The sequence below is a fragment of the Bubalus kerabau genome, chromosome 1 (assembly GCF_029407905.1).
Source record: "Bubalus kerabau isolate K-KA32 ecotype Philippines breed swamp buffalo chromosome 1, PCC_UOA_SB_1v2, whole genome shotgun sequence".
NCBI classification, from domain to species: domain Eukaryota; kingdom Metazoa; phylum Chordata; class Mammalia; order Artiodactyla; family Bovidae; genus Bubalus; species Bubalus kerabau.
Genome location: NC_073624.1, coordinates 18528154 through 18552857, shown reverse-complemented (window position 1 = coordinate 18552857; position 24704 = coordinate 18528154). Strand labels below are relative to the sequence as shown.

Below are 24704 nucleotides of genomic sequence, written 5' to 3'. Positions count from 1 at the left end.
TATGAAAAATGTGTGTGTGTGAGTGTGTGAGGGTGTGTATGTGTGAGGGTGTATGTGGGTGTGAAGAGTGTATGTGTTTGTGGAGTGTGTGAGGAGTGTGCAAGTATTAAGGTGTGTGAGGAGTATGTGTGGGTGAGTGTGGGTGAGTGAGGGTGAGTGAGGAGTGTGTGAGTTGTGTGTGAGGCTGTATGAGGCTGTGTGTGTGTGGGGAGTGTGTGAGCCTGTGTGTATATCTGTGTGTGTGTGTGTGTGTGTGTGTGTGTATGAGGGGAGGTGGAGCCTGTCTGTGTGAGAGGAACAGAGTTGCTGAGCAGGGAGTGAGTCCGTTGCTCTGTGAAGCACACGGGGTGTCCACAGGGCTGGGTGTCATGGCTGCTGCATGTAACTGGATCAGAGATAATCATACACCTGCCTGCCTCTCTCTGGCTCCTCTCCCCCATCTCTCGGGCTCCCCTCTGCTTGTTGCCATGTCTGCCTAGCACTGGGCTCTGTGAGAGGCTCTGCCTGCTGGCCTCACCTGTTCCCACCAGGGTCCATTAGGGAGCAGAGAATCCTGCATCCAGGAGAGGGGACCTCTTGTCTGTTCAGTTCAGTTCAGTTCAGTTCTGTTGCTCACTGGTGTTTGACTCTGTGATGCCATGGACCGCAGCACGCCAGGCCTTCCTGTCCATCACCAACTCCCAGAGTCTACCCAAACTCATGTCCATTGAATCGGTGATGCCATCCAACCATCTCATCCTCTGTCATCCCCTTCTCCTCCCACCTTCTCTCTTTCCCAGCTTCAGGGTCTTTACAGATATGTCAGCTCTTCCAATCAGGTGGCCAAAGTATTGGAGTTTCAGCTTCCACATCAGTCCTTCCAATGAATGACTTGTCCCTCTGTTTGTAAAGATCAGTTGATGTGCAGCCTCACATGTATAAGTTCCCAAGTCCCTGCCCCGGTCCCTGTGACTCATTTCCTGATGTGCTGGGGGCCTGGGATGGTCTTTCCCCTCCCAGGATCTGCTGTGACTCTGTAGGGAGCACTTTCTCTCGTGCCCTCTCTTGTCCCTCCCTGGGGACTGCTTTCCCCTGAGTGAGGGTGGAGTATGTTACCAATCCTTCTGTCGTGGTCTGCAAGGTTTCTTTGGACAAATCCGCTGATCTCCTTATGGGAGTTCTCTTGGGTGACAGCATTTTTTTCTTCTCTTTAGACTTTCAGAATTCTCTCTTTCTCTTTGCATTTGGACAGTTTACTCTGTGAGTCTTGGAGAAGGTTGTTTGGATTGAAATTTTAGCCGATTCATGTTGATGTATTGCAAAAACCAATACAACATTGTAAAGCAATTATCCTTCAATTAAAAATAACTTTTTAAAATAAAAAAAAAAAGAAATTTTGGGGTGACTTATTAGCTTCTTGAACTTAGGTGCCCAGATCTTTCCCCAGGTTTGGAAATTCGCAGCCTGTCTTTCTTTCTTTTTTATAATTATTTATTTTTGGCTGTGCTAGGTCTCCTTGCTGCATGTGGGCTTTCTCTAGCTGTGGTAAGCAGGGGCTACTCTTCGCTGCAGTGCACAGGCTTCTCACTGCAGTGGCTTCTCTTGCTGGAGACCACAGGCTCTAGGTTCACACGTTTCAGCAGCTGTGGCACACTGGCTTAGTTGCTCTGTGGCATGTGGAATCTTCCTGGACCAGGGATTGAACCCATGTCCCCTACATTGGCAGGTGGATTCTTAACGACTACACCACCAGGAAGTCCTCAGACCTTAATTTTTTTCTCCTTCACTTCTGTTATGACTCCAGTCCATACATTGTTTCTCTTTATGGTGTCCACTGGCTTTCTATATTCCTTTCATTCTCTTTTGGCTCCTCTATTTGGATGCTTTCAATTAATCTTTCTTCTAAAACATTGATTCTTGTTTCTTTTTCTTTCCCTTGGTCAAGTCTGTTGTTGAATCTCTGTGTTGAATTCTTCAGTTTATGCATTGTATTGTGCATATTAAGTCACCTCAGTCATGTTTGACTCTTTGTGACCCTATGGACTGTAGCCCACCAGGCTCCTCTGTCCATAGGATTCTCCAGGCAAGAATACTGAAGTGGGTTGCCATGCACTCCTCCAGGGGATCTTCCAGACCCAGGGATCAAACTCGAGTCTTACATTTCTTGCACTTGCAGACAGGTTCTTTACCACTAGCACCACCTGGGAAGACCATTCATTTGTTATTCAGCTTCAAAATATCTGGTTGAAGAATTGAAGAAGTGAAAGTCACTCAGTCATGTGTGACTCTTTGTACACAGTCCATGGAATTCTCCAGGCCTTAGTGGAGTGGGTAGTCTTTCCCTTCTCCAGGGGGTGTTCCCAACCCAAGGATCAAACCCAGGTCTCCTCCATTGCAGTCTGATTCTTTACCAGCTGAGCCACAAGAGAAGACTGGAGTGGGTAGCCTATTCCTTCTCCAGCAGATATTCCTGATGCAGGATTTGAACCAGGATCTCCTGCATTGCAGGTGGATTCTTTACCAACTGAGCTATCAGAGAATCACAAAATATCTGGTTAGTTCTTTTTTTTTTAAATAGAGTCTTCTGATGCTGAGAAAGATTGAAGGTGGGAGGAGAAGGGGATGACAGAGGATGAGATGCTTGCATGGCATCACTGACTGAATGGATATGAGTCTGAGTAAACTCCATGAGTTGGTGATGGACAGGGAGGCCTGGCGTACTGTACTCCATGAGGTCTCAAAGAATCAGACACGACTGAGCGACTGAACTGAACTGAACTGAACCCTGGGAATGTCTCCATCTATGATGTTCCTACTAATGAACTCCTTTTTATATGCAGAAACCAGAGTCATCTTATGACTTAATCACTAAAGTGACATCTGATCACTTTCCTCAAATTCCATTTGTTAGACGCATGTTAAGAGGTACATTGGAGTGTGGAATTACCCAAAGACATGAACACCAGATGGCAGGAATAACCAGGACATTTTAGAGCCTGTTACCCCAGCCCTCTGTTCCTGAGCTGGATGAGATGCTTCCTATGGACAGGAAAGGAGAGGGAGGATTCCTCCCTGGATCCCGGGCCATGAGCTGCAACTAAGATGGAGAAGCTGGGCCCTAGTAGCCTTGGGCACATCTACAGGGAGGGCAGCATCCAGAGTCTCTGAAGGCCTGTCCTCAGTGGTGTCCCTGGAGCTGGTTCTACAGTCTCCTGAGAAATACTTGGTGGCTCCCTTCCTGCTCCGTGTTCAGTAATGGCACATTGGGGGCTTAGAGTTGGCCACGCTGGGAATGTTTATACCACAGAGGTCAGGAAATACTATATCCCATGCACTGTTTTGTTCCTCAGAGAGCTAATGTTTTAAATATTATGCCACTCTAAGTCTCCTAAAATCTTTCCTGTTGTGGGTCTCTCTTGCAGCTCTGGAGCTGAGGCTGAAGGATGGAGTGCACCGCTGTGAGGGGAGAGTGGAAGTGAAGCACCAAGGAGAATGGGGCACAGTGGATGATATGGAATGGACCTTGAAGGATGCATCTGTAGTGTGCAGACAGCTGGGGTGTGGAGCTGCCATTGGTTTTCCTGGAGGGGCTTATTTTGGACCAGGACTTGGCCCCATTTGGCTTTTGTATGTTTCATGTGAAGGGGTGGAGTCAACTGTCAGTGACTGTAGGCATTCTGATATTAAAGACTATCGTAATGATAGCCTTTCACATGATTGCGATGCTGGAGTAGTCTGCTCAGGTAAGTCCTGTCTGGTCTGTGTGGGGATCTCTAGCAGGAAAAGCCTCTGTCTTATTACCAGAATGACTCAAGATTACGGATACAGCCTTTAGAACATACTTGGGTGAAGGGTCTTTGTGATGTGTCACAGGAGGCAGAGGTGAGGTCAAAAATTTCATACAGATTAGCTTCTGGATTCGACCTCTGTGGCAGTCTCAGCATGGTAATTGTTCTGTATTCTTTGACATAATGGTCAGTAGGATGTGGCTACATTGATGGTGGGGGGGGGGTGGTGTCATAGGAGAGTTGTAGGCAACAAGGTGTATTATCCTCATTGGTCCTAAAAGTCAGGGTCACCACACTCCATCAGGTTGGTATGTGGGTGATGTGCCAATAGAACAGGCTCAACCAAGCAATGGTGACCCCACAAGGGCATGTGAAGACCCATGGACAAGTGACCATACCCGAAGTCATGGTGCAGTTACTCAAGGAAAAGGTGTGAGAGAAATTCAGTGGTGCATTTAAATGTCCCTAGGTCACAGTCAGAGGAGGCCAGAAGCGGGACTTGTGGCAGGGAAAATCTCATCACACTGGTGTACCTGATGAATCAAGTGGGGAGCTCACACCACACTTGCAGGGATGTTGAGGGAGCAGGGAAATGAAGTCTTGAAGTTTACAACACAGTAGCTGAAGCGCATCACATATAAGAGGCAGTGAAGCTAAGAGTTCATGGGGTTCTCAAGGCAAGAATACTGAAGTGGTTTGCCTTTCCTTCTCCAGTGGACCATGTCTTGTCAGAACTGTCCACGAAGACCCGTCTGTCTTGGGTGGCCCTACATGGCATGGCTCATTGTTTCATTGAGTTAGACAAGGCTGTGGTCCATGAACTGTGAACTTCCAGATGTTCAAGCTGGATTTAGAAAAGACAGAGGAACAAAAGGTCAAATTGCCAACATCTGTTTGATCACTGAAAATGCAAGAGAGTTCCAGAAAAACATCTACTTCTACTTTATTGACTATGCCAAAGCCTTTAACTGTGTGGATCACAACAAACTGGAAAATTCTTCAAGAGATGGGAATACCAGACCATCTGACCTGCATCCTGAGAAATCTGTATGTAGGTCAAGAAACAACAGTTAGAACTGGACATGGAACAAAAGACTGGTTCCAAATAGGGGAAGGAGTACGTTAAGGCTGTATATTGTCACCCTGCTTATTTAACTTATATGCAGAGTACATCATGAGAAATGTTGGACTGGATGAAGCACAAGTTGGAATCAAGATTGTCAGGAGAAATATCAATAACCTTAGATGCAGATTACATCACACTTATGGCTAAAAGCAAAGAACTAAAGAACCTCTTGATGATAATGAAAGAGGATGTGAAAAAGTTGGCTTAAAACTCAACATTCAGAAACTAAGATCATAGCATCTGGTCCCATCACTTCCTGGCAAATAGATGGGGAAATAGTGGAAACAGTGACAGACTTTTTTTTTTGGCTCCAAAATTACTGCAGGTGGTGACTGCAGCCATGAAATTAAAAGACACTTGCTCCTTGGAAGAAAAGCTATGGCCAACCTAGACAGCATATTAAAAAGCAGAGACATTTCTTTGCCAAAAAAGACCGGTCTAGTCAAAGCTATGGTTTTTCCAGTAGTCCTGTATGGATGTGAGAGTTGGACTATAAAGAAAGCTGAGCACCGAAGAATTGATGCTTTTGAACTGTGGTGTTGGAGAAGACTCTTGAGAGTCCCTTGGACTGCAAGGAGATCCAACCAGTCACTCCTAAAGGAAATCAGTCCTGGGTGTTCACTGGAAGGACTGATGCTGAAGCTGAACCTCCAGTACTTTGGCTACCTTATGTGAAGAACCAACTCACTGGAAAAGGCCCTGATTCTGGGAAAGATTGAAGGTGGGAGGAGAAAGGGATTACAGAGGATGAGGTGGTTGGATGGCATCACCAACTGAATGGACATGAGATAGAGTAAATCCCGGGAGTTGGTGATGGACAGGGAGGCCTGGCATGCTGCAGTCCTTGGTGTTGCAAAGAATCAGACATGGCTGAGGAACTGAACTGAACTGAATTGAAGCTAAGAGGACCTGATATGACTCCTAAGAAGTACTCAGTGTTATCTAAGTGTGTTTGACTTATGCCAAGGTGGATGCAGGAAAGAAGTGAAACCAGGGTGTGAATGGGTGCTCACAGTATTTGGCAGAGATGCTTCTAGTTGTTATCACAATTGCAGATTGGATGTCCAGGTTATTAATCACATCAGAACAACTGGACTGGAGGAAGATATTGTCAGTTATCACAGTGAATTCCCTAAGGTAGAAGCCTGTTCTTAGGATAGTACCACCCCATCTAATGGGATGGTGGGACATGGGAGCCCTGAAGACATCTGCAGTAGGTCCTTAACAGCCACAGCCAATCAGATCTTGGGTGTTTATGTACAGGAAGATCATTGAAAAAGTGATCTTTTCTAATCTCACCTTCAGCAGATCTTTGATGATTCTAGTTGATGCCCTTAAGGAAACAATTATTTTCCTTTTTAAAAAGTACTTTATTGAGGTATGTCTGACATACAAAACTGCTTGAAAAGCATGCATTTGTGAAATCACTACAGCACTTATGTCATAAATCTATTCATCTCTTCAAAATGTTTCCTTCCATTCTCTTTATCATTCTTATTAAAAATAATTATTTTCAAGGTGAATTTGAATTTTAGTTAGAAACTTTTGTTTTAAACAAACCTGTTTTCTGGCATCTCAAGTAACCTTCCTCATTGTCACAATGTCATAATCATGGTTCCAACTGAAGATAAATTTGTGGAAATACTACAGGTGTCTCAACCATATTTTGATAAATCAGCATCTGAGTTTGTGATGTTTAAACTTTATGTGAAATTAGAACTCCCAATGTTATCCTAAGAATACTGATGTCTTGTTATTAATTCCAGTTAAGATATACTTAGAAGTATAGAATTGGAAGTGCTCTGATATTTAACAAAGGTCTGTCTAGTCAAGGCTGTGGTTTTCCAGTGGTCATGTATGGATGTGAGAGTTAGACTGTGAAGAAAGCAGAGGGCTGAAGAATTGATGCTTTTTAACTGTGGTGTTGGAGAAGACTCTTGAGAGTCGCTTGGACTGCAAGGAGATCCAACCAGTCCATTCTAAAGGAGATCAGTCCTGGGTGTTTATTGGAAAGACTGATGCTAAAGCTGAAACTCCAATACTTTGGCCACCTCATGCAAAGAGTTGACTCATTGGAAAAGACTCTGATGCTGGGAAGGATTGGGGGCAGGAGGAGAAGGGGACGACAGAGGATGAGATGGCTGGATGGCATCACTGACTCGATGGCCATGAGTTTGAGTGAGCTCCGGGAGTTTGTGATGGACAGGGAGGCCTGGCATGCTGCGATTCATGGGGTCGCAAAGAGTCGGACATGACTGAGTGACTGAACTGAACTGAACTAATATTTAAACCCTGGTTGTGGTTTGTACACCCTGACTACCATTGCTCTAACTTAGACTCTCACATTTTTATGAAGGGTTCCAGGTTCCTTCTATTTCTATTTTTGTCACTAGTTTCCTCCTCCTGGTCTGTTTTTTCTGTATTTTCAGGCATATTTTAATGAAGTGAGGATAAGTCAAAGTGGTGGTGATATAGCAGAAATAAGATTAGAATACCATGTATTTTCATTACTTTAATCAAAACTCTTGGGTTTTCTTCTGCTCAACCTTAGGAGTCAGGTAAGGAAGAGAAATTTCAGCCTCAGTAGTGGATTGCTGAAAGTGAAGTACCGTGTTTAGGATAAATCTAGAGTGGAAACAATGACCAGAGGAGAACGTAGAGAAGCTTGTTTGAAATAATGAGGAGATTTCATGGAGTTCAAGTGGAAGATCTGGGAGGGAACACACAAATTGTGAAGGACTGTGGTGCAAGCGTTCCAAGTTCCTTCAGTCCTGTCCTACTCTTTGTGACCCCATGGACCATAGGATTCTCCAGGCACAAATACTGGAGTGGGTTGCCATTTCTTTCTCTAGGGGATCTTCCTCACCCAGGGATCAAACCTGGGTCTCCCGCATTGCAGGCAGAGTCTTGATTATCTTCTGAGCCACCAGGGACTACAGTACTGAAGTGCAAAATGGTGACGGGATAAAGATGCAGGGATTGCAGGAGGGGAGGGTTGGAAAAATGCAGGTCAACTCGTACATTCACCACAGCCTCTGTGTTACACTTCCTTCCTGCCCTCATTCCTTTCCTCCCTCTCTTCCTTTATCCTGTTGTGGGAGTCATTTCTCAGCTCTGTGGAAGTGCTAGCATTTGTAGCTGGCAGTTTTCTAGTGGAAAATTTTTATAATATGGATTCTGTTTATTTAACAAATAAGTTTACTCATATTTTTCTCTTTTTTTGTATCAGATTTTGGTGAATTGTGTTTCACAAGTAATGTGTTTTTAAGGACTTGGCCCATTTTACAAAAAATTTTCAAAGTAGTAACACTGGTTCATATCTCATATCTTTACATGTTGGGAAGATCTACAATGATATTCCTCCTTTTGTTACTGGTGCTGTCAATGTGTTCCCTCTTTTTTCTTAATTGGTTTGCTAGAAGATTATCAGTGTTAATGTTCTTTTTAAGAGAATCACTAATGGACTGTATTGATTTTCTTGTGTATTTGCTTTCTTCTTAATTGATTTCTATGTTCAGTTTTCATTCCTCTTTTTCAGTTATGATTGTGATTGCTGTTGTAGATTCTTGAGATGGAGTCTTGGATCATTTCCTTGTGTTTCTATTTTTATTCTAATGTAATCATCAAAGAAGCATCAAGGTTCTAAATTTTCTTCTAAGCATCACTTTATTTTTAACCCACCAGTTTCAATACTATATAATTTCTTTTGTATTTTATTATCATAAAATGTTTCTTTTTCTCTGAATGAATTCTTTGTCTTATAGTCTGACTTTGTATGATATTAATTTAGATATTATATAGAGTTTTCTCTGATTTGTGTTTGCATGGTATGTAATTTTTACCTCTTTAATATGTTTCTGTGTTTATATTTAAACACATATAAGTTTGTAGACAGTATAGTGTTTTGTCTTATTTTATCTGCTCTGATTATCTTGTTTTTTATTTGGAGTACTTAAATTATTTACAGTTAATGTTATTATTGATATAACTGGGTTTAAGTGTACTTGCCTGCTATTTGTCAGAGAAGGCAATGGCACCCCACTCCAGTACTCTTGCCTGGAAAGTCCCATGGATGGAGGAGCCTGGTAGGCTGCAGTCCATGGGGTCGCTAAGAATTGGACACGACTGAGCAAATTCACTTTCACTTTTCAATTTTATACATTGGAGAAAGAAATGGCAACCCACTCCAGTGTTCTTGCCTTGAGAAATCCAGGGACCGGGGAGCCTGGTGGGCTGCCATCTATGGAGTCGCACAGAGTCGGACATGACTGAACTGACTTAGCAGCAGTAGCAGCAGCAGCTGCTATATGTTATATCTTTGTTCTTATTTTAATCTTTGAGTATATTTTATCATTTTAATTTAAATACTGTATTGATTTATTAATTGTATCAGATTTTTAGGTGATTATAATGTTTAATTAAAAAAAATTTTAGTAATTTTTATTTGTTGCTGGCTGGGTCTTCATTCCTGCATGGGCTTTTCTCTAATTGTGGAGATCAGAGGCTGCTCTCTGGTTGCAGGCATGAGTTTCTCACTGCGGTGGCCTCTCTTGCTGTAGTGCACAGGCTCTATGGTGCACAAGCTTCAGTAGTCGTGGCCCCTGGGCTCTAGAGTGCAGGCTCACTAGTTGTGGTGCACAGGCTTAGTGGCTCTGTGGTATGTGGGCTTTTCCTAGACCATGGATTGAACTCCTGCATTGTCAGGTGGAGTCTTCACCACTGAACCACCGGGAAAGCCCAATGTTGAATTATTAATCCTCAATTACATTTTACCTTGAAATGATATAATGTCACAACACGCAATGTCAGTCACTATACTTTTCTTCCACTTTCCTGTCCCTGTCATTGGTGCTATCATTGTCATACATTCTATTTATAAATTTATTATGAATCTTATAGTTTGTTGCTAATATTTTTGCTTTAAATCTTCTAATAGACAACCAACGTTTAGCACAGTCTCTATAGCTTTGAGAGGATCCATGTTTTCATCTGCTGTCATCTCCCTTTAGCTTGAAGAACTTTCTGAGGCAGTTTTGTGTAGTGTGTGTCTGGTGGCCTCCAATTCTATCATCTCTCATTTACCTGAAATCATTTTAATTTTCATTCAGTTTTGAAAAGTATTTTCTTGGGTGATTCCATTCTAGGTTAACAAATGTCTAATCTCAATACTTGACATATGTTTTTACATTGTCATCTGACTTTCATTGCCTCCAACAAAAAGTCAGCAAATAATATTTATCCTTTTGTTCCCTGTATATAATGTGTCAAACTTCCCTGGCTGCTCTTAACGTATTTTTGTTTGTTTATTTACCAATGAACATCAGTAATTACATTGTCAAGTTTTCTGAGAATGGTTTCACTATCTTGTCTGGGGTTTGTTTAGCTTTTTGGATAAGTGGGTTTACAGTTTTCAAAAACTTTGGGAAAATGTCATTTATCTTTTCTTAATATTTTTCTGCACATCCCTTATTCTGAATCTCCAAATACACATATTTTATATTATCCTACATGCCATTGAGTTTCCATTCATATTTTCTGCCTTTTTACTCTCTTTGGTTCAATTTAGATAGTTTCTACTGCTGTGTTTTACTTCCCAGTTCTTTTATTCTGCAATGTCTAGTCTCTTGTGTAATTAATCCAAATGTTCATTCCAATAATATATTTTTCAGTTTCAGAAGTCTCATTTGTTTATTTTTCCTAGTTTTTCTCCCTGTTTATTTTTATGCTTCATTAAGCATATTGATATTAGGGGTTTAAGGAGCTCTTCAGCCAATTCAATCATTTCTGTAATTTCTGAACCTGCTTTAAATGATTGTTTTTTAAAAAATGTGCTATGTGTTACATTTCTCTCTTTTTGAAATTCTAATAATTTTTTGGTTGGATGTTGGGCATCACTAAGCAGTCCTTCACCAGGAAGAACTTCAGAAGTAAATAATCAGAACACACCCAGAAATCAGGGAATTGTACTTGATGAATTAAATAAAGTTTTTTCATTGGGTTATCTTCATTCAGTTCCAAATGTGTTCCTTTGATGACCAAATGATGAACTTTTATTTTGGTTTTCCTCCTTTAGTTTCAAAACTTCCTTGATCCCACCTTGCATGCCATATACCCCAGCTACATCCTACTTCTTCAGCAGTAGCTACCTTTTCTGATTTTCTTTTCCATCCATCTGTATCTTTTAAAATGGTGTTTGCTTGTCTGAAGTGGGAGAAATGAGAAAGGATAACAGTTTAGGTGGTAGATGGGAGGAGCAGGGGGTGATGTAGTATGCTAACAACCTATTCAACAAATGTTTCCCACAAATATTTGCATATTTATCCATATTGAGGCTTTTTCAACTTGGAACTCTCCAAATTATGGCTTGTTTGCTCATTTCCTCCTCCTTCTCCTTCTTCCTCCCTCTTTTTGGCAAAATGCCATCTTCTTTTAGAATTGTAAAACATTCATGAAAGAAATTAAAGACAATATGATCAATGGAAAGTCATTCTGTGTTTCTGGCCTGAAAGAATTAGTATTGTTAAAATGCCTGTGGTTCTTAAAGTGATCTATAGATTTAATGCAATTCCTATCTAAATAGCATTCTTTATAGAAATAGGAAAACAATGTTAAAATATAAGTGTGTGGTTTAATTTTTATAGATTCATGAATTCCTGTTTTCTGATCATTATTGAATTTTAGTTCCATTCCATTATGGTCATGTAAGATACTTGGAATTATTTTAATATTTTTGAATGTGTTAAGGCTTATTTATAACCTAGCCTGGAGACTATTCCATGTGTGCTTGAGAAGAATGCATATTTTTCTGTGGTTAGAGTTAGTACAATGATAGTATTAAAATCAATTATTATCAGCCCTTAGCATTTTCTATGAGTCCTGTTTGAGAAGAAAAACCTTTAATAGGAGATGATGTGGAAACTCAGCTATCTGGTAAACTCCCACTGAGACCACACTCTCCCCCAGATTCTTTGACAAATCCTAGGATTTCAAGAGAGATGGCTGGGACTGTCTCTCTATGACTCTCTGAGTTTTCTTAACTCATTTTCCTTCCCACTGAGGTCATTGAAGGAATTCATGGAATTTTTTGGCATCAAAAAGTATCAGAAAGACAAGATATGATGCCATAAACTTGAATTAGTGATAGTGTCCATATTTCTTCTCTGGAGCCGTCACCCATCTACAGGTTGGCATGCCTTCATCGATTCAGCCTCAGGACTTTCCTTAACCTAAGTCACTTGAGGACTAGCTTCTGGGAGCGAAAACTGGTCAGAATATTAGCCCCACAAGTCCCATGAAAGCTTCTAAGCTTGTCTGGATGCTAGGTCTCTAATCTTATAGCCCACATTCCCCTCAGTGGCTTCTGGTCTGCATATCTCTATGTTCAAGTTTAAGTGCCTGAATATTATACAGTGTCCTTGGATCTGTATATAGGTCCTAGGCTGCTAAATGAGAAATCAACTTCTCCAACCAATGCTAAAAGATGTGTTTCCAGTATTCAGCCATTCCAATGATCTGAATTGGGCTCTGTAGTTTCCAGGCTCCTAGACCAAGGAATTCACATTTCTAACCAGTTTCAAAGTGTATGTTCTTGGGATTCAACCATTCCAAACTGACCTTGTAATCCTCCTGGATTTCTCTTTAGAAACCTGCTCATGAAAATTCAATGATGACACAAACTGTCAAAGACTCTCTACATGCTCCACTCCTAAAACGAAAACTTTCACTCCACTGCCTGTGATGTGCAGTTTCCAGTTGCCAAGTCAGTACCATGAACACTCACTGGTTTTGTTGTTGTTTCCTCTTAGGATTTGTGCGTCTGGCTGGAGGGGATGAACCCTGCTCAGGGCGAGTAGAAGTGTATCCTGGAGAAGCCTGGATCCCAGTGTCTGATGGGAACTTCACACTCCCCACTGCCCAGGTCATCTGTGCAGAGCTGGGTTGTGGCAAGGCTGTGTCTGTCCTGGGACATGAGCTCTTCAGAGAGTCCAGTGTCCAGGTCTGGGCTGAAGAGTTCAGGTGTGAGGGGGAGGAGCCTGCGCTCTCAGTCTGCCCTAGAGTGCCCTGTCCAGGGGGCACTTGTCACCACAGTGGAGCTGTTCAGCTTGTCTGTTCAGGTGAGATGCAGGTCAGGCCTTTCACCTCTGTGAACACCCTGCTCAGGTGAGAAACTCATGTTACTTTGCTGAAACTCTGTCTTCTTCTACCAGCATACTCAGAAGTCCGGCTCATGACAAACAGCTCCTCTCAGTGTGAGGGGCAGGTGGAGATGAAGATTTCTGGACGATGGAGAGCGCTCTGTGCCTCCCACTGGAGTCTGGCCAATGCCAATGTTGTCTGTCGTCAGCTTGGCTGTGGAGTTGCCATCTCCACCCCTGGAGGACCACACTTGGTGGAAGGAGGAGATCAGATCCTAACAGCCCGATTTCACTGCTCAGGGGCTGAGTCCTCCCTGTGGAGTTGTCCTGTGACTGCCCTGGGAGGTCCTGACTGTTCCCATGGCAACAGGGCCTCTGTGATCTGCTCAGGTAAGAGAGAGGGAAGGGCTACTGGTACTCAGGATGCTCCTGGAGTGAAATGTCTCCAAGAGTAGAGAGTGAGGTTAAACAGGCTTCAAAGCCAGAGATTTTGTGGTGAAATATGGATCTTCTCATTGTTCATTCATTTTTCAGGTCAGGGCAAGAAGTGTGAAGGGGAATAATATATTTTTAAGCAACATTGTTGCTTACATAAAATCATAGAAAACAATGTAGGAGCAGTAAGTATAGGCCTCAGTATGAACCCCAACCCAGAGCAACACAGAGAATGTCCCAGCCCCACAGTCACTGCCATCCCCTCTCGACGGGGAAAAGCGCTCACCCAACTTCTACTAACATAGGGAGTTTTATCAGTGTTTGAACTTTATATAAAATGATGCCATATGTTTCATCTTTTGTATCTAATTTCATAGACTCAAAATTATGTTTGGGATTCACACATGATGTTGTATATTGTAGCACTTTATTTTTTTTACTAGTGTAGAGTATGCTTTGAATGATCACATGGCCATGTACTGATCCATTCTACTGACAGTATATATCTGAGTTATTTCCAGTTCTTGACTATTACAAATATGATATTATAACTTACCATGACAATGTCTTTGGATGCAAATATGTGTTACTTATTTTCCATGTTTAACCCTTGGTCTTTTATTTTTATTTTCTTAATCAAATGGTGTCCTTCGATGAACTCATTTCTTAATCTTATGTAAATATAACTTACCAACATTTTTCTGTACATTTAATGTTTCTTATATCCTTTAAAAATTTTTTTGCCTACTGGAAGATCTTAAAAACATTCTCTAAGAGTATCTTATGGAAATTTTCTATATTTCTCTTGCATATTATTGTGCATTCCTAGGATGGTATCTGTGTGAGATAAGGGTCAGGTTCCATATGGACATCCAGTTGACTCAGAATCTTTTTCTGGAAAGACTCTTCCCCACTGCAGTGCTGCCTTTGTCATAAGCAGAAGGGCAATCATGTCTGTCTTATTTGAGACTCTCTATTCTGTTCCATGTTATCATTTGTCTATCCTTGCACCAATACTGCATTTTCTTATTTATCATAACTTCGGAGTTGTTGTTGTTCAATCGCTAAGTCATGTCTGACTCTTTGTGACCCCGTGGACTACAGCACACCAGGCTTCCCTGTCCTTCACTATCTCCCTGAATTTCAAACTTTGTGGTTAGTCTGAATAATTATAATTTACAAGAGTTACTTTATATTAACTCCTCTAATATCGTTGCTTTTCTTACCAACTGTGCTGTTCATTCTTGGTTGCTTGTATTTTGTATGAATTTAGAAATCAGCTTGTCATTTTAACCAAAAGAAAAGCTTAAGGGTGTCATTGAGATTAGATTTAAAAATTTGAGAGTAGACATAGAAATTTGAGGATGATTGACATTGACAATGTTGAGTTTTCCAAATCATTGACATAATACATCCCTCCATTCGGTTAGATCCTGAATGTCAGAGGTTTTGCCCATCTTCTTGGAGAAGGCAATGGCACCCCACTCCAGTACTCTTGCCTGGAAAATCCCATGGACGGAGGAGCCCGGTAGGCTGCAGTCCATGGGGTCACTCAGAGTCGAACAGGAATGAGCGACTTCACTTTCACTTTTCAACTTCATGCATTGGAAAAGGAAATGGCAACCCACTCCGGTATTCTTGCTTGGAGAATCCCAGAGATGGGGGAGCCTAGTGGGCTGCCATCTATGGGGTCGCACAGAGTTGGACATGACTGAAGTGACTTAGCAGCAGCAGCAGCCCATCTTCTACTAAGATTTCTCCTAGGAATTTTATTTTTGATGTTATGAGTATTTTTGTGAAAGTGTCCTGGCAATGAATTATCTTTGACTTGTTTTCATCTTTTAATTCTTTCAATTTTGATGTATGTTGAGACATAAAAATGTTGGGAAAACAATATAAAAATTCCTTTATGAACTTTATGTGGGTTTCTAAATGTTAATATCAATATTTTGCTTTAATCTGTGTGTGTCCTTCCTTCTCTGTTCCCCTTCTGCCCCATTTCTTCCTGAATATGTAAATTCTTTCTGAATTCAGTTGAAGACATGATGCTCCTTTATCCTTAGAACATTTCTGGGAATTTCATTACAGAACCAGAGTTCAGGCAAGTCTTTAAATGACTTCAGCTCCAGGTGACATCTAATTGCAGCACTGAAAGACCCCACTGAAAGACTGCCAAACTGAGTTTTTTCTGATTAATGACCCAAAGTCATAAGCAAAATTAAGTACATATTTTTTTTTCTTCAGCTACTAAGTTTTACCTTTTCATATTGATGAAATTGCCAACATCCGTTGGATCACAGAAAAAGCAAAAGAGTTCCAGAAAAACCTCTACTTCTGCTTTATTGACTATGCCAAAGCCTTTGACTTTGTGGATCACAACAATATGTGGAGAATTCTTAAAGAAATGGGAATACTAGACCACCTATCTGCCTCCTGATAAATCTGTGTGCAGGTCAAGAAGCAACAGTTAGAATTGGACATGGAACAACAGACTGTTTCCAAAGTGGGAAAGGAGTACGTCAAGACTGTATATAGTCACCCTGATTATTTAACTTATATGCAGAGTACATCAAGTGAAATGCTGGACTGGATGAAGCACAATCTGAAATCAAGATTGTCAGGAGAAATATCAATAGCCCTAGCCCTAGCCCTAGCCCTAGTCACAATAGTCTCAGATATGCTTATGACACCACCTTTATGGCAGAATGCAAACAGGAACTGAAGAGCCTCTTGATGAAAGTGAAAGAGGAGAGTGAAAATGCTGGCTTAAAACTCAACATTCAAAAAACAAAGATCATGGTATCTGGTCCTATCATTTCATGGCAAATAGATGGGGAAACAATGGAAACAGTGACAGACTATTTTCTTGGGCTCCAAAATCACTGCAGATGGTGACTGCAGCCATGAAATTAAATGATGCTTGCTCCTTGGAAGAAAAGCTATGACCAACCTAGACAGCATATTAAAAAGCAGAGACATTACTTTGCTGACAAAGGTCCATCTATTCAAATCTGTGATTTTTCCAGTAGTTATGTACGGATGTGAGATTTGGACCATAAAGAAAGTTGAGCACCGAAGAACTGATGCTTTTGAACTGTGGTGTTGGAGAAGACTCTTGAGAGTCCCCTGGACTGCAAGGAGATCAAACCAGTGGATCCTAATGGAAATTAGTCCTGAATATTCATTGGAAGGACTGATACTGAAGCTGAATCTTCAATACTTTGGCCACCTGATGAGAAGAGCTGACTCTTTGGAAAACACCCGGATGCTGGGAAAGATTGAGGGCAGGAGGAAAAGGGGATGACAGAGGATGAGATGGTTGGGTGGCATCACCGACTTGATGGACGTGAGTTTGAGCAAGCTCCAGAAGTTGGAGATGAACAGGGAAGCCTGGCAAGCTGCAGTTAATTGGGTCACAAAGTGTTGGACATGACTGAAGGACTGAACTGAAGTGAACCAAGTTTTTTGGAAAAACTGCCATACAACAATATGACCAGAACTCTTGCTACGTGACCTGAATTAATTGAAGTATATCCTCTGATTTTGCATTTTGATGTTTCTAGTTTACGTTGAGCTAATGTGTGGCTACACTTATTCTTTAGTTCTTAATTTCAGCTAACAAGTTTTTCAGAAGTATTTGGTTTTTGTTATCATTTCTCTGCAAAGATACACATTTTGTCAATTAATTCCATAAGCACTTTAGCCGTGGCTATATATATTCTCATCAGGTAACTCTAGCAGCTGAAAACCCTGGGAAATTCTTTCTAATGTCTCCTTTTTCCTTTCCATTTTTCATGAGATCTATTTTATATAAGTGTTTGTTTTAAAGATACACATTAAAGGTTAGGTTCGATGCACGATACTGGATGCTTGGGGCTGGTGCACTGGGACGACCCAGAGGGATGGTATGGGGAGGGAGGAGGGAGGAGGGTTCAGGATGGGGAACACATGTATACCTGTGGTGGATTCATTTTGATATTTGGCAAAACTAATACAATTATGTAAAGTTTAAAAATAAAATAAAATTTAAGGAGGGAGGAGGGTTCAGGATGGGGAACACATGTATACCTGTGGTGGATTCATTTTGATATTTGGCAAAACTAATACAATTATGTAAAGTTTAAAAATAAAATAAAATTTAAAAAAATAAAAATAAAAATAAATAAAATTAAAAAAAATTAAGATACACATTAAAGAACTTGTAGAAATCCTTCAGAAAGAATTTTGTTTTGCTTTTACTTAGGGATAGATTTGGGCTTCCCTGGTGGCTCAGATGGTAAAAAAATCCGCCTGCAGTGTGGGAGACCTGGCTTTGATCCCTGGGTTGGGAAGATCCCATGGAGGAGGGCTTGGAAACCCACTCGAATATTCTTGCCTGAAAAATCTGGCGGGCTACAGTCCAAGGGGTTACGTCGGCCATGACTGAGCAACTAAGCCCAGCACAGGGATAAATTTAGGGATACAATTTACTTAACTCATTCTTACAGCAACACTGGGTTAAAACAGAAATTGTGGTACTGTCTGAAGCAGAACTCTCCAGGGAGAAGGTGAACACTAAGAGTATGATAATTTACTGCAGGGTCACAGCCTTCATCTTAGGCTCCATCAGTAGGTCATTATTTTCCTTAATTCAGTTTCTTGTTCTTCAACCCTTCCAGACTTCTGATCATTGTTGTTTCTTCAGGAAACCAGACCCAGGTGCTGCCCCAGTGCAACGACTCTATGGCAGAACCAGCAGGCTCTGCAGCCTCAGTGGAGGGCGCCCCCTACTGCTCAGGTAAGGGTCCCACAGGACAGAAGACCCTTCTCAACCCTTGGGGTCACTGCCGCATTGTTCCCGTTCTCTCTCCTCAGACAGCAGACAGCTCCGCGTGGTGGGCGGAGCCAGTCCCTGCGCCGGGAGAGTGGAGATCCTTGACCAGGGCTCCTGGGGCACCATCTGTGATGACGGCTGGGACCTGGACGATGCCCACGTGGTGTGCAGGCAGCTGGGCTGTGGAGAAGCCCTCAATGCCACGGGGTCTGCTCACTTCGGAGCAGGATCAGGGCCCATCTGGCTGGACGACCTGAACTGCACAGGAAAGGAGTCCCACGTGTGGAGGTGCCCTTCCCGGGGCTGGGGGCGGCACGACTGCAGACACAAGCAGGACGCGGGGGTCATCTGCTCAGGTCTGTGCTGCACACTGTCCACAGGCTGGGGGAGGGGTGGGGCCCTGGAGGACAGGGGTCTCAGCGCTGAGGGAGAGATGCTGAAAGGACCAGAGAAGGTGGCTTCCTCCCATGAAGCCTGTCTTTGCAGCAGATGTGAAGATGAGGTGCTTTCACTTCCTTCTGCATCAGCTGAGGTTCTGGTCCTTTCTTCTCAGCAGTGTTTCCTGGCAGAGGCGTTTCTTACAGTTTTTCTTGAAAGCAGGGCTCTCTCTCCAGTTACATACAAAAAATTTGAACCCATGGTACTAGTTTCTGTTTGCTTCCCTAACAATTTACCAATTAGTGGTGTAAAACAGCATATATTTATTTCATTACTCTTCTCTAGCTTAGATGTCCAGCAGGGATCTCACTGGACTGGGATCAAGGCTTCAGCATGGCCACATCATTTTTGTGGCTCTAGGGGAGAATCTGTTTCTTGCCTTTTCAAACTTCTTGAAACCACCTACATTCCTTCCTTCACAGCACCCTTCATCCATTAACAGACCAGCAATGCTGCAGGCCCTCAACCATTATCCAGAATCCCATCTCTCTTTCTAGCCGGAGCTAAGAAAAGTATTCCATGTTTAAGGATAGTGGGTCTAAGGATGTGATTAGACTGGGCTCAAATTGTTAATACATCATCTCACCAACCCATGGTCCTTATCTTAATCACATCTGTAAATCCCTCTTGTCAGGTATGGTAACATATTCACAGGTTGCAAAGATTGGGATGTGGACATTTACATTTTTGGGTTAATTATTATCCCTATCTCCCTAATATCCACATCACATCCCTTTGACGTATTCTTTAAATATATCGTCAGGAAGCAGGATTCAGCTGCCCCTCTCTGACTAGCATCCATGAAGTTTGGTCTTCCTCTCAGTTCATATCCACTACACCATTGTGGTAGAAATAGAAAGAGAGACACAAATGGACAAAGGCAGTTAAAAGGGAGGAGATGTCAGTCTTGTAATCTAGTCAGTATCGCTTGAACAAGATCAGAGATGAATGTTCACCATTTCTAGAAGAAAGGAAAACCTAGAACATCCAGCAAAATTTTCACTCTGTCCTGTCTCCTCCCCTTTCAACCTTAGAGTTCCTGGCCCTCAGGATGGTGAATGAGGACCAGCAGTGTGCTGGGTGGCTGGAAGTTTTCTACAATGGGACCTGGGGCAGTGTCTGCCGCAGCCCCATGGAAGACATCACTGTGTCCGTGATCTGCAGACAGCTTGGCTGTGGGGACAGTGGAACCCTCAACTCTTCTGTTGGTCTCAGGGAAGGTTCTAGACCCCAGTGGGTGGATGGAATCCGCTGTCAGAAAACTGACACCTCTCTCTGGCAGTGTCCTTCTGACCCTTGGAATTACACTTCATGCTCTCCAAAGGAGGAAGCCTATATCTCGTGTGCAGGTGACTTACTATTTCTGTGTGTCTTTCCCAACCCTATAGAATGCAGTGAGATTTGATATTTTAAAATCTAAGTGATGAGTTTAATTTGGGTCCACAAAATGATATCAAGTGAAAATGTTAGTTGCTCAGTTGTGTTCTTTGCGACCACGTGGACTGTAGTCCGCCAGGCTCCTCTGTCCATGGGATTCTCCAGGCAAGAATGCTGGAATGGGTTACCATTCACTTCTCCGGGGGATCATCCTGACCCAGGTATGAAAATCGGGTCACCTACACTGCAGTCAGATTCTTTACTGTCTGAGCCATCAGAGAAGCTTAAATGAGGTAAGAATGAAACTAATTTAATCCACATATTCCAACCTTGTTTGTTAAAATTTTTAATTGAGACGTAATTCTCATAACATTATATTAGTTCTAAGTGTAAAACATAGTGTTTATATATTTGTACATATTGGTAAATCACCACACATACAGTAATATCCATCACCACATGCAGTTACAATTTTTTTCTCATATGATCCCACAAGTAAGAATTTGCATGCTGCAACTAAGACCCAGCACAACCTAATAAATACTTAATTTTAAAAGAGAGTATTGTTTTCTTCATAGCATCATGGTTTTTTATCCACATAAGGGCTTCCCTGGTAGGTCAACTGGTAAAGAATCTGCCTGCTATGCAGGAGACCCTGGTTTGATTCCTGAGTCTGGAAAATCTGCTGGAGAAGGATAGGCTACTCACTACAGTATTCTTGGGCTTCCCTTGTGACTCAGCTGGTAAAGAATCTGCCTGCAATGTGGGAGACCTGGGTTTGATCCCTGGGTTGGGAAGACCCCCTGGAGAAGGGAATGGCTACCCACTCCAGTATTCTGGCCTAGAGAATTCCATGGACTGTATACTTCATGAGGTCTCAAAGAGTTGGACATGACTAAGTGACTTTCACGAACACTATATACAAAAATATTTTCTTCTTTCCTATATTACTGTCTTAAGATATCTTTCATGACAATATTTTTTCTCTAGAATGTTTTAAAATTTCTTATTTATTCATAGGAAATCTTTATAAACAAACATCACTTACTGTTTCTCTTAAATATTTTTGTAAGATTTTCCCCATATTTTACATATATTTTTAAGATTGTATATGTGTATGGGTGGGTTATGTGATCACATCTGTAATGTTTTACTTTTTTGACTTCTGCCTTTAGTGCAATGTTTCAAATGCCATTCTTCATCTCAAAATAACATTGAATCAAGTTTTATTTTCTGCAAACAATTTAATAGTTCCACTATTAAAAACCTAATTTAAAATTTATGTATTTATCTGAATTTATTTTACTATGTGTGATGGTGAAACATCATCACCAGATAGAAATTACATTTTAGATATGTGATATCTTAGCTCCATCACAAAATAAAAGCACATGTCTCATGAGTTCATGGAAAGGACATCAAAAGTACAGACAACAAAGCAAAAATAGACAAGTGCAGATACAGCAAACTAAAAAGCTTCTGCAAACCAAATGAAAGATCAACAGAGTGAAAAAGCAAGCTAGCGCAAATTATATAAGGTATTACTTTCCAAAAATAATAAGGAAGTCCTATAACTTAAGAGAAAAAAACCCCAACAAACTTAAAACCTAATAACTAAATTAAAAAATTGGCCTAGGGCTTGAATAGACATTTCTCTGAAGAAGACATACAAATGGAAATAGGTATATAAAAAAATGCTTGACATTGTCAATCATCAGGGAAATGTAAATTAAAACCACAAAGAGATATCATCTCACACATGTCAGAATGACTGTTGTTTTTTTTTTTTAAAGACACTTAGTGTTGGCAAGGCTGTGGAGAAATTGACACTTTATGTGTACTTATCCACATTAAATGTATAAATTGTACTAATAAAGCTATGTAATCCAGGGGTTAAATCTCTGGGCTTTCACTGTCATGGGTCCAAGTTTAATCCCTGACCTGGGAACTATGATCCCATGAGCAACAGCACAGCCAAAACACAAACAAACACCAGCACAAAAACTATGACCAAAATATCTGTATGATTTATACTGATGTCCCTTTTCATTCTTGGTATTGTTAACTTCATTTTATCTCTGCTCTGCATTAGTATTGCTCAGTGTTCATCAATTTTCAATGAGCCACATTTAAAGGGTTTTCTTCTATATTTTATACCTTATGCTTACCTTCTTTTCCATTAATTTTTGTTCCTTTTTAAATTAACCCCAACATTCTACATTCTTGACTTTCTCATCTAGTTTCTTAATTGGAAGCTTACTTTTTTTTCACTTTCAGTCTTTCCTCTTCTCTAAATCTAGGGAATAAATTTCCCTTAGGCACTACTTGAGTTTCATTAGAAGAATTTATCATACCATTATTTTGTGTTTATTATCATTATTTCACAGTATTTTGTAAGTTTTAAATTTATTCCCAGACTCATGTGGCTTTTGGAAGGATCTTGCTGAATTTCCCCAAATAGAAATATATAAATATTTTCTTATTAGTTCTTAATTTTATTCCACTGTGTCCAGAGTAAATATTCTGTATGAATTCAAAGAGTGAAAGATTTTGTCCTATTATATGGTCATTTTGATAAAAGTTCCTAGTGCATTTACAGTAATGTGAACTCTTGCATTGTTGGGTGCATTGCTCTCTGTGTTACTTAGTTAGATGTACTGATTATGTTGTTGTACATCTACTGTATTCTTTGTTTTTTGTATGTTTGGTGTGCATGCTACTGGAAAAGATATGGTAATAATCCCCCATTTTGATTGTGATTTTGTCTATTTCTTCTTTTCACTCTGTCAAGTATGTTTCAAAGTTATGTTCTGTTACCATTCTTGAATTTTCTTGTCTAAAATATCTTTATTAAAGGTGCATCTCATTATAATCATGAAAATTCCCTCTTTAATTCAATTAGTGCATCTTGGCTTAAAATCTGCTTTCTGGGACACTGATAAAGCTACTCCAGTTTTGTTACAGTTAGTACATTTTTTCCATCATTTCACTTTCAACCATTCTTTGCTTTCATAATATAAGGTGGGCATTTTGCAAGTAACATTTGTATCAATTTTGTTTTATCTTAATCCATTTACTATAAATGCAATTACTGATATTGATATGTTGGTATCTGTCATTTGTTTTTAATTGATCCACCTGCTTTATGTCCCCCTTTGTCTCCTTATTTTTCCTCCTTTTGTATTAAATAGATCTGTTATTATTCCAGATTTTCCTTTTTCCGTTTGATTTTAAGCAGCTTTACTAAGAGTGGGGGTTTTCATACTCCTTCATTTATTTTTTTAAAAAGTTCTCTATTGTTATATCATCAGATATTACTTCTGCAGTTCTGTCTCTCTGTCTGTGTATCTCTTCTACCTCTCCTCCTCCTCTTTCTTCTCTTTCTCATCTCTCATCTTTAGAACTCCTCTAAATCACTATATTCTAAGTTCTATATAAAATTCTTTTAACTTATTCATTCACTTTTTAAACCTAGATATTTTATTTTAGGTTGGCAATAGTTCCTTAGATATTTTTATTTATTTATGATTATTTGTTATTTTTTCATCTTTTTACCTGTTTATTCTCTTGTTCTCTCTTTTCCCCTAAATACACTGATTGTAGTTAAAATCCTTATCTGCTAAGTCCAGCATTTCTATCATAGGTGTCTCTGCATTCTCTTATCTTTTTTTCACTTTGGTCATTTGTCATGTTATCCTAGCTTGTCAAATGTCATGTCACTTTTTATTGAATGCTATAAATTATATATGAAAAAGTAAGATACTCCTGATACATTTTCTAATACCTGAAAGGATTTACCCTTTGTTTTCCTAGGCAGGTAGGGGGAGGGGGTGTGTCTCACTCAAACATCTAAATATAACCTAAAACTGAACTGCAACAGTATGGGTTGCAGTTTTGGTAGCATTCAGTCCACCTCTGATTCCTCTGTCCCTATGACATAAGCCTTCAGAGATTTCAGTTCAGAGCCTATATTCTTTGGTAGCTAAGTACCCAAAATAATGAAAAAGACTCTGCTTTCCAAGTCTTTTTATATAGTTCTCTAGCTTCCTGCCCTTCACAGCTTATATACTGGGCAAATATTGGAGGAGAAAAGCTGCTGTGTGAGAGAGGCTCTCAAGACTCGAGTTTTGTCTCCAGCACCAGGTAGCCCCCAGATTATGCTGCTTCCTGTCACAACAGTAGTCCTCTGCTTGTCCGAGCCCGGATTCTGAATCATTAAATTATGCAACGAATTGGCAAATTCCCACAGAGAAAAAGAAGCCATAGATCCTGGACTAACATTGAAATAATCTCCACTCTTTAGAGTTTTAGCATATTTAGTCCATGTTGTGTTAACAAATGTCGAATACATTTACTGTTTCTTAAAAAATAGTTTCCAGCTTTTAAAGTTGTATCCAGAAAGACCCAGCAAGACACATTGGCCTGCTGTGAACTCCATTCTCCCTGGAAGTGGAAAATTTTAGGTTTAATTCTCTATTTCTTTATTTACTTAAAGTGCAGCACTGATAGACATTATTTAACCTTTCTTTACCTACTTTTTTTTTTTTAACCTTTCCTCCTACTTTTCAACCTTATTAATTCTCTTGCCACTGCTATAAGAAACCAGACCCAGC

The 24704-nt window shown here is 40.6% G+C and overlaps 1 protein-coding gene across 1 annotated transcript in view; it reads left to right on the top strand.

Annotated features, from left to right (window-relative positions):
• LOC129644236 (antigen WC1.1-like) overlaps positions 1 to 24704 on the top strand; it is a 54501-nt gene that overhangs the window by 552 nt on the left and 29245 nt on the right. The window contains exons 2-7 of the mRNA XM_055569762.1: positions 3402 to 3722; positions 12699 to 13007; positions 13101 to 13418; positions 18148 to 18240; positions 18318 to 18632; positions 19749 to 20063. Of these exons, the coding sequence (XP_055425737.1) occupies positions 3402 to 3722; positions 12699 to 13007; positions 13101 to 13418; positions 18148 to 18240; positions 18318 to 18632; positions 19749 to 20063 (1671 nt within the window). The remainder of the gene's footprint in view (positions 1 to 3401; positions 3723 to 12698; positions 13008 to 13100; positions 13419 to 18147; positions 18241 to 18317; positions 18633 to 19748; positions 20064 to 24704) is intronic.